Source organism: Loxodonta africana, chromosome 1 (assembly GCF_030014295.1).
Source record: "Loxodonta africana isolate mLoxAfr1 chromosome 1, mLoxAfr1.hap2, whole genome shotgun sequence".
Lineage (NCBI taxonomy): Eukaryota > Metazoa > Chordata > Mammalia > Proboscidea > Elephantidae > Loxodonta > Loxodonta africana.
In genome coordinates, this window is record NC_087342.1 from 230795243 (window position 1) to 230809193 (window position 13951).

Genomic DNA, 13951 nt, shown 5'->3' on the forward strand with positions numbered 1-13951 from the left:
TTTCTGCAAATGCGAGATGCGGGGGCAGAATTCCAGTGCTTTTGAAACTGGAACGCCATCTTACTTTGGGAACCATGTATGGGGCATTATGAAATACGGGGCTGATACTACCTTCCAGCACTGCCATATTGTCATCACAGCGTTTCTTGTTTTGCTGTACACGTGGAGACCTTTTACCATGTGGGAGACATGACCTAAACCTGGAAAGTTCATTTATGAACCATTGCTAGCACCCATAACTGGAAAGTTAGACCGCTGGGTATGGAAAATCAAAAGCTTCCCTTTAGTCTTTGCTGATAGGACTTGGAAAAGCCCTGACTGCTACCTTCAACTCTATTTCTAGAAGTGTCCAGTATCAGCCACCTGCTTTAGGAAATGAGAAAGCTGGTCTTGGATTATTGCTCCAGTTCCTTAGGCTTCCACTCTGTCCCGTTGTTACTAGACGAACCCCCAGCAGTGCCCACTTTGGAGATCATTCGAAGATCTTTCTATGGGCGGGGGAAGGAGAGAGAGTGAGAGGATGAAGTAGATGGTCACTGACTGACGCAGAAGTGATAACTTTGAATTGTGAGGCATTTTTAAAAAACACCCAAGTCTTGGTGAGTTTCCAAATTTGTGATCTTCGGGCAACAATAACGTAGCGTATCCCAGGAACAGAAGTTATCAGGCAGTGGGAAGGGGCATGGGAAGGAAGGATGCCAGCAATAGAATTGCCTGTTGACTTTTAAAGAAATATCACATAAATGAGAAGTCCAACACTGCGGGGAGGATTTTCTTTTAATAAAAACTATCTTGTGATGATGAAAGGGACATTATCTGTGCAGTCACAGGAGAAAGACCTGGAGATCTGCTCCCGTAAAGATTACAGGCAAGAAAACCCTATGGGGCAGTTCTACTCTGTCACATGAGGTCGCTGTGAGTCAGAAATCTACTCGACGGAACCAAACAACAACGACAAAGTGTTTATAATGAATCCCCTAAAGAGGCTATAACATGCAAATATTTCTAGATACAGCTATAAAATTTAGCCAGTTTACCAGACTTATGCTCTGGTAATTATAACAACCTTTCAAAATAATCATCCTGTCCGCTTTTCTAAAGCCAACGCATGTATGTGGTAAATAGTTGTTGACAGTCAGCAGAGAGGAGAGTGAACAACAGTATATACATTCTCTGGCAGTCACAGCTCCATCGTTGCAGGGAGTAAGGAAGCCTCAGTATGTTTAAGAGAATATGGTAGCTAGCAGTGCCGACGGGTTATGGCAGGTGCACTGTTGCTTTCTTTGTTTATTTTGGAGCTGATCTTGAGCCTCCCCTAACCTCTTGTATTTGTTTTCCTTCAGTTACAGAAATAGTAGGTTCAAAACAAAGGAGGATTGTGGGAATAGTGATTCAAATGTTCTTCACCCTTGGCATCATAATTCTCCCTGGAATTGCCTACTTTATCCCCAACTGGCAAGGGATCCAGCTGGCCATAACGCTGCCCAACTTCCTCTTCCTCCTTTATTACTGGTAATGTGTTTGTGGTCATTATTGCATCTTCCTTATTCTGCAGAACTGGCAATCTGGTCCTGTAATGATTTCAGCCTAGGAAGCCCGAGGGGGCAGTTCTTCCCTGTCACATGGGATCACTATGAGTTGCAAATCGACTCAATGGCACCCAACAGCAACAACAAACCACAAAACTGTAGAATCTATGCTTCCAAGCCAGCATGAAAATAAAGTCGATAAAGGAGAATTTCTAAAATCTTCACAACCGACCATGGGCTCTGAGAACTTACAGAGATTAATCATTTGATTGATAGTTGTCATTAAAGTAAATGAATAAAATACCAAAACACAAAATTCTAGAGTGTTGTTGCATTGTTTCATTACTTTGCATTATCTTCATGAAAACTATAAGGCAACAAATTTTATCTGCCAACATTTCAACATGCAAATTAAATGCAATCAAATCTATTTGCTTCTTTGTTTGTTCTATTAAGCATATTCATGTTACTTAGGAACTCTGAAAACCAAAAAACCAAACTGGTTGCTGTTGAGTCAATTCTGACTCATAGCGATCCTATAGGACAGAGTAGAACTGCCCCGTTGAGGAAACTCCCTGAGGAATAAGAAAATGTTAAGAGCATCAGAAAATTAAGTTAGCAGAAAGCTACAGCTGTATGCATTTGAGTCTTATTAAAGTAATCCAAACCAAAAACCAAACCCATTGCCATCAAGTCAATTCTGACTCATAGCCAACTTATAGGACAGAGGAGAACTGGCCCATAGGGTTTCCAAAGAGTGGCTGGTGGATTCAAACTGCCAACCTTTTAGTTAGCAGCTGAGCTCTTAATCACTGTGCCACTGTATTAAAGTCAACATATTTTAATCATTCCTGTAATTTTAATATGTGGACAGATCAGTTTATGTACACCAAATTCTTAACGTTTCCCTAAATACTCATCAAATTCCAATTCTTTCGTATGTGTTATTGAGGGCACGCACTGCGTTCTAGAGTAGCCTGACATTGTAAGAGCTATGTAATACTGATTTTGATTATTAAATATTGAATATGCTTATTTTTGTGAGTAATCCAATCAAGTTAGCATTTTTTTGTCCTTCCATTGTCAGCTTATGAAGATAATCTACCAATAAAACTTTTCAGAATCTTTAAACGTGTAATCTAATTGCAAGATTCACTTTGAGAGGGAAACTCAAGTCATCAGCTTTTTAGGTGTTGAAATTCCTCGACATGGCTCACAGCAGCCTCCTTTTTGTCAGGGTGGTTCCTGAGTCCCCCCGGTGGCTCATCACTCGGAAGAAAAGTGAGAAAGCATTAAAAATTCTGAGGAGCATCGCCAAATGCAATGGGAAATATCTCTCCTCAAACTACTCAGAGGTAATTTTATTTATTACTAGTAACAAATATGGTAAAGTGGGTAAATTTATTTCTTTGACATTTATGCACTAAATTTTATTTCTTTGAATTATATGCATATTACTAAACTTCTAAGTTATTTTTAGTTTTTCTTAGCTAAAAATTAAAAAAATAAAAATACCTTGGGAAGAATCATAAGATGTGTGAAAGAAGAAGTGACCATGAAGCTGTAATAGCATTATAACCTCCCCCCCAAAAAACAAACCTGTGACCTTCGAGTCGATTCTGACTCATAAAAAAAAAAAAAAAAAGGTTAATTCATCTTTCAGTCTACATTGTAAATAGTTGCACCATTATTGAATTACTAGTCTTTACTTAATGCAGGCCCTGTAGTATTTAATATTTTATCTCTTGATTGTACACACTTTAAAGTAAATCTTTTGTTGACATACAATGTAGCCTAAAGATGTGTCTTTAAATTTAATTTGGGAAATACTATTTATATGATCAAGAGCTTGAGCAGTGATGTAATATTTCAGCCTTTAGATTTACATATTCCAGCCTAACCAGCTCCCTTCATCCTTCATTTCCCTCCCCTTTTCCTCTCTTCCCTCTTTCTTTTTTTCTTTCTTACCCCCACTTCCTTGTTTCCTCCTTCTTTCCTTCCTGCCTCCCTTCCTTTCCTTTCTCTTCCCTTCCCATCTCTTTTCTCCTGTCCCTGTTTTCTTACTCCCTCCCTCTTTTCTTCTCTTCTTCCCTTCCCTCTTCCCTCCCTCTCTTCCTTACTTACTTTCACAAAGGCCTTTGGGTGTCTCTGTGTCATTGCACTATGTAAAATAAATAGAGGGAATAAAAGCCGAGTCTTTGCCCGTGAAAGATTTGATATGCAGTTGAAGGTACAACACATGCAGGAAAGGTGGCCCCTGAATAATTAGAGAATAGCATATAAACAGATATATGACAATGCTTAAGCTGCGAAGACTAAGCGAATGCAAAGTAACAGAAGGATTATTATAGAGGCAATATCAGAGAAGAATTTTCAGAAGGTATGAATCTTGATTTAAACCTTGAAGAATATTAGGCTGTTAATTTTGTTTTCCTGGTAGCGTTCAGTTTGTTTCTACCAGAAACAGGTTTTGTGGGTTTTATCGCCCACCCCCCACTCCGGAACTTGGTCAGATATATTAGGATTTCTACTTCCTTCCTTCGTTCTTATGTTAAGTGGCAAGCAGTAGCTTTACAGAGGTTTCAACTGAGCAGTTGTCACTGTTGCAAGTGGATTACTGATGTAGCTTGGTTTACAGATCATAAAACCAAAAAACCCGTTGCCATCAAGTCGATTCCAACTCATAGTAACCCTAAAGGACAGAGTAGAACTGCCCCATAGGGTTTCCAAGGAGCTGCTGGTGGATTTAAATTACCAACTTTTTAGTTGACAGCCGGGCTCTTAACCACTTTGCCACCAGGGCTCCTTTACAGATTATAGATACCTGGTAAAGATAAAATAGGATCTTTTTTAACTACTAAGACTAGTCATTTTTGCCATTTCTTGACTGAGCCAATTTGACCTATACATTCCTTTTAGGGAAAAAACGTGCTGTTGCTTCTCACGTTCTTGTCTCACATTAGCTATGGGTCCTCCAGCTAGATCAAAGGTACGATCATTTCCACTCAGCCTTAATAACCAAGTGAATGTTTCTGGTATTTGTTTAACAGTGTCCTGAAGATATTTCACATGTAGTCCAAGAGGTGAGCATATATGAGATCTGAATCAAGAGTACAGAAAGAAATGGTTGTGTGTTGATGGCTTGTTAAATAAAATGTTCCATTAACAGGCCAGAACCAGCTGCTTTTACACGTCCTATGTGTGACCAGTCAACACTGTGCCCATACCCACCCCCCACCAGCTTCTAATTTGTGTGTACTATAGAGACTATTTCAACAGATGCTAAGTCCGTTAAGTGTCTTGCTCTACCAGATTGTGCTTGTAAAGGATTTCAGGTATGGGGTCTAATGGCTTCTAAGTCATTTTAACACTTTTTTTTTTTTTTTTTTTTAAGCAGTTTGACAGATGGGCCCACTTAGAAGCCAGATTTGAAGGCATACTTCCATTTTCCTAAGAAATTCACTCTAGAATCCTTGCCACCTCTGTGGGCATTTTGTTACTAAAGCCAAGTTTTGTCTTTTGGTTCGGTTATTTGGTTTTTGTTTTTCAAAGGAGTTTCCACTTTATTCTTATTTTTTCCTTTAAAATTTATTCTTATGAAACATTCTAACATACTTAAAAGTAGAAACAGTTGTTTAATGCATCCTTATACGTGTGCCACCATATTCAATGAATATTAACTCATGAGTGATCTCCTTTTTTCTATACCCCATCTACTCCCTACCCCTCCCACCCCAAGGATGATTTAAGAAGCAAATCCCAGTCAGTAGGTCATTCCATCTGGTAATACTTCAGATTCTGTCTCTAAAATAGAAACACGTAAGTGTATACTTAACTCCGGGACTGTGTGTTCAATTATCTTCAGAATACTGCTAAATCAGTAATAATAATAATAATAACCCACTGTCGGCAAGTCCATTCCAACTCATAGTAACCCTATAGGGCAAAGTAGAACTGCCCCATAGGGTTTTCAAGACTGTAATCTTTATGGATGCAGACTGCCACATCTTTCTTCCATGGAGCCACTGGTGGGTTTGAACTCACGACCTTTCAGTTAACAGCTGAGTGCTTAGCCATTGTGCCACCAGGGCTGCTAAATGAATAGCAACACGATATTCATTTGACTCTTAAAATTGAATACAGGTATTCATGCCTTTGATTCAGCTGTGAAGATGAGATCAGTTGGAGAGGGCAGTGATAGATTACATATAAAATATAAAAGTAACCTTTATCCTATTATTTTAAGTAAAAATAATTGACCCCATTCCTTAACATCAGATATCAAGTCAGTGTTTATAATTCCCTGATTGTCCTACAGTTTTTTACAGCTTGTTTGTTTCATCAGGGTCTTAACAAAGTTCATATATTGTGATTAGTTGATATTCATTTTTCTTTAATCTATAGGTTTCTGCTCTGTGTCTCTTTGTCTTTTCCTTTCAACTTTGGCAGTGAAAAAAACCTGTGTTTTTTTTTTTTTTTCCTGTGAATTTTTCCACAGTCTGAATTTTGTTCATTATATCCTTTCACCATGCCTATTCAATCTGTATGCTGAGCAAATAATCCAAGAAGCTGGACTATATGAAGAAGAACGGGGCATCAGGATTGGAGGAAGACTCATTAACAACCTGCGTTATGCAGATAACACAACCTTGCTTGCTGAAAGTGAAGAGGACTTGAAGCACTTACTAATGAAGATCAAAGACCACAGCCTTCAGTATAGATTACACCTCAACATAAAGAAAACAAAAATTTTCACAACTGGACCGATAAGCAACATCATGATAACATCATGATAAATGGGGAAAAGTTTGAGGTTGTCAAGGATTTCATTTTATTTGGATCACAATCAACACCCATGGGAGCAGCAGTCAAGAAATCAAAAGACGGATTGCATTGGGCAAATCGGCTGCAAGAGATCTCTTTAAAGTGTTAAAAAAAAAAAAAAAAAAAAACAAGGATGTCACCTTGGGGACCAAGCTGTGGTGTCTTCGTTCACCTCATATAGATGAGAAAACTGGACAATGAATAAGGAAGACCGAAGAATAATTGACGCCTTTGAATTGTGGTGTTGGCGAAGAATATTGAACACACCATGGACTGCCAAAAGAATGAAAAATCTGTCTTGGAAGAAGTACAACCAGAACACTCCTTAGAAGCAAGGATAGTGAGGCTACTTCTCACATACTTTGGGCATGTCATCAGGAGAGACCAGTCCTCAGAGGACATCATGCTTGGTAAAGTAGATGGTCTGCAAAAAAGAGGAAGCCCCTTCATGAGAAGGATTGACACAGTGGCTGCAACAATGGGCTAAAGCATAGCAATGATTGTGAGGATGGCAGAGGACTGAGCATAGGGTCGCTATGAGTTGGAACTGACTGGACGGCACCTAACAGCAACAACATATCCCTCAGAATCCTTTAACATGTTCCTCCATCTCTTGTAGCTCCTGTAAAGTGGTAGGTAGAGCTAGAGCCTAATTAGATTCAGATTTGCTATTTGTGGCACGACTACTCCGTAAGTGGTTTGCTGCATTTCCACTGAGAGGTACCGAGTGTCTGCTGGTCTCTCCTTTTGTGCTGTGAGCCACCATTGATAAAACTGCTGGCATTTGGTAATGCAGTGGCGGTTACAAAATGACAGTTTTCTTCATTTTCCATTCCTTCTTCTTTCTTACTGGAATACTCATACAAAGACAAACTTTTCCCATCAACTATTTGGTTACCCTGAGATAAAGTTCATATATGAAAGGCAGGATACATGCATAATTTTTTCTTTCTTTATGTTCAAAATAATGAGTTGGCTCCCAACATTCTTCAAAGGTGATCACTGAGGTGTGTGTATGTGTGAGCCTCATTATGAACTCCTGGATTTAAGCATATTGTATGTTTCCATCTTTTGCAGTTACTATCTTTATCGATTTATCTTTACTGATGCTCCAGTTGCCCCATCTTATTGTCGTTGGGTGCCTTGAAGTCAATTCCAACTCATAGCAACCCATGTCATTGAGTAGAGCTGCCCCATAGGGTTTCCTAGGCGGTAATCTTTATGGGAACAGAGTGCCACGTGCTTCTTCTGGGAAGCCACTGGTGGGTTCCAACCGCCAACCTTTTGGTTAGCAGCTGAATGCTTAACCGTTGCACCACCATGGCTCCTTCATCTTTGGGCAGAGCGACTTGTTTATGTTGGTCCCTGAGTCCTTCTGACCTGCCTCTAGTAGTTTCTGATCACTTCCCTGCTCTTTAGCCTTTAGTGCAATGACATTTTCCAGGCTCACCTTGTTCAGTTCTAGTCCCCACTTGGAATCACCTGTTTCTCCAAGGATGCTTTGGTTTTTCAAACAAATGTTCTTTAAATTGAACCTATCCATCTCTAACCTTTTGAATTATACAGTATATACAGAAAGGCAAACTATTAACTTCAAAAAGAGAAGTATTTCACATCTCATATTAAAATACCTTGCTAACAGCTGAATTCAGTCATACTGTTGGTCAAACCATTGTTTTCTATCTCAGAGGGCCCTATGTTCCCCTACAACGGAATAACAGGCAAAGTACCTCTTTTACAGTAACTCAGAAATACAGGCCAGTAGTGCCGACATTGTACTTGAACCCCAACACCAGAACCGAAGGATCCCATTATGATTTTTGTGTTACTGTCAGCATGGCTTATATCACTTATTTGTATTTTGGCAACTCAAATATCGCCTACGTCAATGTTAGGACTGCCATGAAACCTTATGTTTACATAGTCACATTAAAGCTTTTACAAAGTTCTTTCATTGACATTAGTTTACATCCTTTCTGCGTATACAATCCTCAGGCCCAAGGGCTGAATTGCCCAGAGTTCTCCCTTTATTTCCCACACAGCCTCTTCCAGTAATTCTTGATTTTTTGGGAGAAGTTACCACCGTGTGAATTATCTCACCCTTGACGACCACCACCAGTTGCTGTGGCATCAGCTCCAACTCATGGTGACTCCACGTGTGTCAGAGTAGAACTGTGCTCTGTAGGGTTTTCAGTGGTTGATTTCTTGGAAGTAGATCACCAGGGATTTTTTCTGAGGCACCTCTGGCTGGACTTGAACCTCCAACCTTTCAGTTAGCAGCCAAGTGCTTTAACCGTTTGCATTGCCCAAGAACTCCCCTCAACCTTAAAGACTTACCCAATTTTCACCTCACCCTAGGACTGCACAGCATGGGGTACATAGAACAGGGGGTGCACAGAACAGGCGGTGCATAGCCTGGGGTGCACAGAACAGGGGGTGCATAGCTCAGGGGTGCACAGAACAGGGGGTGCACAAAACAGGGGGTGCACAGCTCAGGGGTGCACAGCATGGGTGTGCAGTACAGGTCAGAATGAATTTGAAAGAATCTGCTTGGATCCAAAGCAGCCAGAGGAGACCCAGTGACTCGAAGCTCTCTTCTAAAGAGCCCCAGACACCTCCCACCCCTCACCCATGCCATCGCTGGCACCAAGGGTCCTGGTACTTTTTAGGGTGACCTAAGGAGCTAGTTTGGAGTCCCTGTGTGACACAAATGATTAAGTGTGCAGCTGCCAACTAAAAGGTTGGCATTTCAAATCCACCCAGCAGCACTGCAAAAAGAAGTCCTGGAGATGTACTTTTGAAAGGTCACAGCCATTAAAAACCCTGTGGAGCACAGTTTTACTCTGCACACACGGGGTCACCATGAGCCAGAATCAACTTGACAGCAACTGTTTTTAAGAACCTAGTTTAATACCACCAAAGTTTGCCCTGGATTAGAGAAGATAACTTAAATTCACAACAAATTAGGATTACACCAATATCCAGAGCTTTATAAATGGGTGACAAGAGAGGCGGTAGGTAAGGTGGATCAAAAGTTCAGCCAGGGGGACTGCTCTGAGGCTTGGTTGTTTTGTGAGTACTCAGTTACCTTTCACGTGGATGTGATTCCTTCCGAAGGTGGGTAAACTCTGGCTTTTGGTCTCGCTGGTCCCTAGTCTTCCATTTACCAAAGTGCCCAGTTGTTGTCTGACTTTGCAGATGAGATAGGTAGAAATACAGTTGATGAGCACTGTGAGTTCTCTGAATATACCAGCAGTGCAAAGAGAAGTCCAGAAATCAAAACACAGTGCAACAGACCTAAGTGATGAGATTTTAAACATTAGGTAAGTACCCCATGAAGAAGGATGCGTTTAGACACATAGACTGATGTCTTTTAGCATCTTAGCATTTGCATAAGGCACGCTTGGAAAAATAAAACCAAATGATGTCAGTCCACCATAATGCCAGCACAGGCACAACTTCAGCATAAGAGTGTCTTGCCCCATCTGTAGGAGCAATCCCCGTCATCCACAACCACTGGGCTTTTTGGCAGAGAGGGCTGCCTTTGTTCACCAAGTAGAGTTTCGTTCACCAGAGTTCTTGCATATTTCCAGTAAAGGTGAAATTTCTCTTTGGCATCAGTTTGACATTACTCCCTATCTGTTATAGGATGTCACTCCTTGCCGTATATCTGGTCACCAACCAGTCAGTTCAACTTTTCACTGTCAGAGGAGAGATGTCTCACAGTACCGCGACTTTGGTGAAGGATGCATTGAATGGGAACACCGAGTCTGGGATTCGCCCATTGCCCCGGAAGCTGATTGTGTGTGTTTGTCCGTATAAGGAGTGGGCAAGGATTTGAGAGTGCCCAAGGCTTCGATAGCAGTGGACTTGGTCTGTTGTTGGACTTGGTCTGTCGCTAAGCAGTGGTGAACGAGGACTGTTTCTTAGTGACCTTTTCACATCATGAGGTGGTGTTATCTGTGACAGATTGTATTGTTATTCCTAGCTATTCACTCTCTCTGTAAGAGGAACAGACACTCCACCCCTGCCATGTGACTTGTGGCAGTATCTCTCTGTAGGCAACTATATTTCCCCACCCCAGGGTCAAGCTTGGGCACCTGACTTGATTGGGCCGGGGGAGCAGAAGGCAGAGTACCAGGTCCAAGTAGAAGCTTTAAGAGGCAGCACGTGTTCCAGACGGCTCTCTTACTCTGTCCCTCTGCCAGGAGAACAGCATATCCCGAATCGGCGCTGTTCCTGCAGCCTGGCTCTTGGATGATAAGAGCCACAGCTCAGGGCAGAGCTGCCGCAGCTGAGCCACAGCCACGCAATGTGCAGTCTCTGTCTGCTACTGAGATTTGGGGGTGTTTGTTCTTGCAGCCAAAGCTAACCAACGCAGCTGCTCATAATAGTACTGGTTCAGCTACCAGAGCAGGGTGATTCAACACATTTCTGGTAATTTAGATGGTGTCTGTTGTTAGTCACTATTGAGTCAATTCCAACTCATGGCGACCCATGTGTGCAGAGTAGAACTGCTCCACAGGGTTTTCAAGGCTGTGACCTTTTGGGAGCAGATCTCCAGACCTGTCTTCCGAGGCACTTCAGGGTGGGTTGGAACCGACAACTTTTCAGCTAGTAGTCGAGCACTTAACAATTTGTGTCACCCAGGTGCTATGAATAAGGAAGACCAAAGAAGAAGAATTGATGCCTTTGAATTACGGTGTTGACAAAGAATATTGAATATACCATGGACTACCAGAAGAATGAACAAGTCTGTCTTGGAAGAAGTACAGCCAGAATGCTCCTTAGAAGCAAGGATGAAAAGACTTCATCTCACGTACTTTGAACATGTTATCAGGAGGGACCAGTCCCTGGAGGAGGACATCTTATCTTGCTTGGTAAAGTAGACGGTCATCAAAAAAGAGCAAGACCTTCAATGAGGTGGATTGTCATAGTGGCTGCAATGATGGGCTCAAGCATAACAATGATTATGAGGATGGCGTAGGACTGGGCAGTGTTTCATTCTGTTGTACATAGATAACTGGTTGTGGTTGGCTAAAGTATTGTTCAGAGGTTAGAGTATTCAGAAATGGCTACGTCCTCCCCCTCATTTGCACAGGATAAAGTACTTCCTGGCTCCGCTGATGTTGCACATGGTGTGTAACCTGCGTTGGGTTCATGGTAGGTGGAGTGTAATCAGGCTGGGCCACGTGACTTGCTTTGACCAAGGTGATGCAGTGGAGGCTGGAAAAATATTTGTGTGTTGGGCTTGATCTCTGCACTTTGGCCACGGCCACAAGAAGAACATTCCCAGGCTAGCCTAGTGGTTTCGGGAAGAGGCTGGGAGACATTTGGCATAGAGCTGTCCTAGATCAGCAAGCTCCCCAGCCAACCCACAAACCTAAAAACGCTTATTATTGTACACCGCTAAAATTTAGGGTTGTTACGCAGTATTATTTATCCACAGGAGACTAATACATTGAGCAGCCATTGTCAGTGTCCTAAATGGATTGTAAAACTACATAGAAAATAACTAGGACAGTTTAGATTTTATTTATCCTAAAGATTCTTCTCTCCTGCCCCAACCTGTTGTCTCTGTATGGGACATGCTCATGGGAAATACTATGGTAGGTTACAACTCTAGCTGACAAAGAGCTTCCGATATGACAGAATTGAATATGTCAATATTTGTTAGTGATATTTTTATGCAGTTCTGGCCCAATAAACTCAAGGTTTTATTGTAATTTTCTTACTTTTTTATTGCTCTTTAAGTGAAAGTTTACAAATCATGTCAGTCTCTCATACAAAAATTTGTGTACTCCTAGTTGCTCTCCCCCCTAATGAGACAGTATGCTTCTTCTCTCTACCCTGTATTCCCTGTGTCCATTCATCCAGCTTCTGTCCCCCTCTGCCTTCTCATCTGCCCTCCAGACAGGAGCTGCCCACATAGTCTCATGTGTCTACTTGACCAAGAAGCTCACTCCTCACCAGTATCATTTTCTATCTTATAGTCTGTCCAATCGCTGTCTGAAGAGTTTGCTTTGTGAATGGTTCCAGTCTTAGGCTAACAGAAGGTCTGGGGACCATGACCTCTGGAGTCCCTCTAGTCTCAGTCAGACCATTAAGTCTGGTCTTTTTTATGAGAGTTTGAGGTCTGCATCCTACTGCTCTCCTGCTCCATCAAGGATTATCTGTTGTGTTTCCTATCAGGGCAGTCATCGGTTGTAGCCGGGCACCATCTAGTTCTTCTGGGCTCAATAATTTCCTTATTTTTATGGTGTGCTTATATAGTACACTGCTCATGGCTATCCTACAGCTGATTAAACTGTGAGAACCAGGTATTATACTGATAGCAAAAAAAAAAAAAAAACCAAACCTGTTGCCATTGAGTTGACTCTGACTCAGGCTCATAGTGACCCTGTAGGATGGAGCAGAACTGCCCCAAAGGGTTTCCAAGGAGTGCCTGGTAAATGTGAACTGCCAACCTTTTGGTTAGCAGCTGAACTCTTAACCACTGTGCCAACAGGGTTTCCTGGACAGATGCGTGTGTGTTCATAAACATGCTTATGGGCAATTCCCTGGTGGCATGTTTAGGTGACATCAAGAACAGAAATTTGAGCTTTCTGACCCCAAAGTAATCCCTTCAGGCCCATCATCAATATAAATGATCCCACTCTTGGATTTATTTCCACAATGGGCAAGATTAAAACCACATTAGAAAGTCTCAGGCCAATTTTTAGATTACCTTAGTCCCCAGACAATTTCTAACTCTTACCAGCTGCCATTATTTCTGTATTTTAAAGAGCTGTCACACAAACATCAATATTGCTACAGAGAGGGGCTTTCCAGCTTTGGCAATGTCTCTTTCTGACATTCCATTCAAAGGAGAATTTTTATAAACATTACTTTTGTTATTTCGAAAGAGGAGCCACACCATGATTCCAGTTTCCAAGCAGCCCACTGGGGCTGTGAGAAATTTTAACTCAATTATTGCACTTCCTTTGTTAACTTTCATGTCTAATTGTTATCTCAGACTTAAGATTTGAAATCTGTCTTCAGGAAGTTCATTTCAGTGGATCCAGACAGTAATTTGGGACCAGGGAAAGCCTGAGGGGGTTTCGGGCCAGTGCCCATGTCAAGAGTGAGAAAGGTGTGAGTCTAGTAAATAGTAACAGATATTAGAAAGAATATTGGAGATTCACGTAGTGCTTTACAGAGGCAAATCTCCATTCTTTGGCTTCACAGTGTGAATGGTACCAATTCTACCGGAAGATCTCCCATTTTTAAAATGGTGCATAAAAATGACACATAGCCACATGCATGGCACCACATTCACTTTGACTTAGAATGTTCTTGAACTCATTAAAAATGTCAAGACACTTGAAATACCAAACACAAAATGAACCTTTGGGGCTGAAAATTAATTGTACTTTATTTAATTACCTTTTTGAAAGTAGTCTGAAATCTATACATCAGATACTTTTAAATAGATTATCTTAATTAGTTCCATGTCTTTAACTTTTTAATAAAACTGTATTGCATAAAAACCCTAAGGTGTGCGGGTCTACTCTGAAACACATAGGGTCGTCATGGGTTGGAAGAAACTCGATAGTAAT

General features: G+C 41.4%; 1 protein-coding gene across 2 annotated transcripts in view; it reads left to right on the plus strand.

The window, feature by feature from the left end:
* Positions 1 to 13951, plus strand: part of SLC22A3 (solute carrier family 22 member 3) — a 119388-nt gene that overhangs the window by 56329 nt on the left and 49108 nt on the right. For both annotated transcript variants that reach the window (XM_003419208.4, XM_064293025.1), the window contains exons 4-5: positions 1344 to 1512; positions 2767 to 2884. In XM_003419208.4, coding sequence (XP_003419256.1) covers positions 1344 to 1512; positions 2767 to 2884 — 287 coding nt within the window. The remainder of the gene's footprint in view (positions 1 to 1343; positions 1513 to 2766; positions 2885 to 13951) is intronic.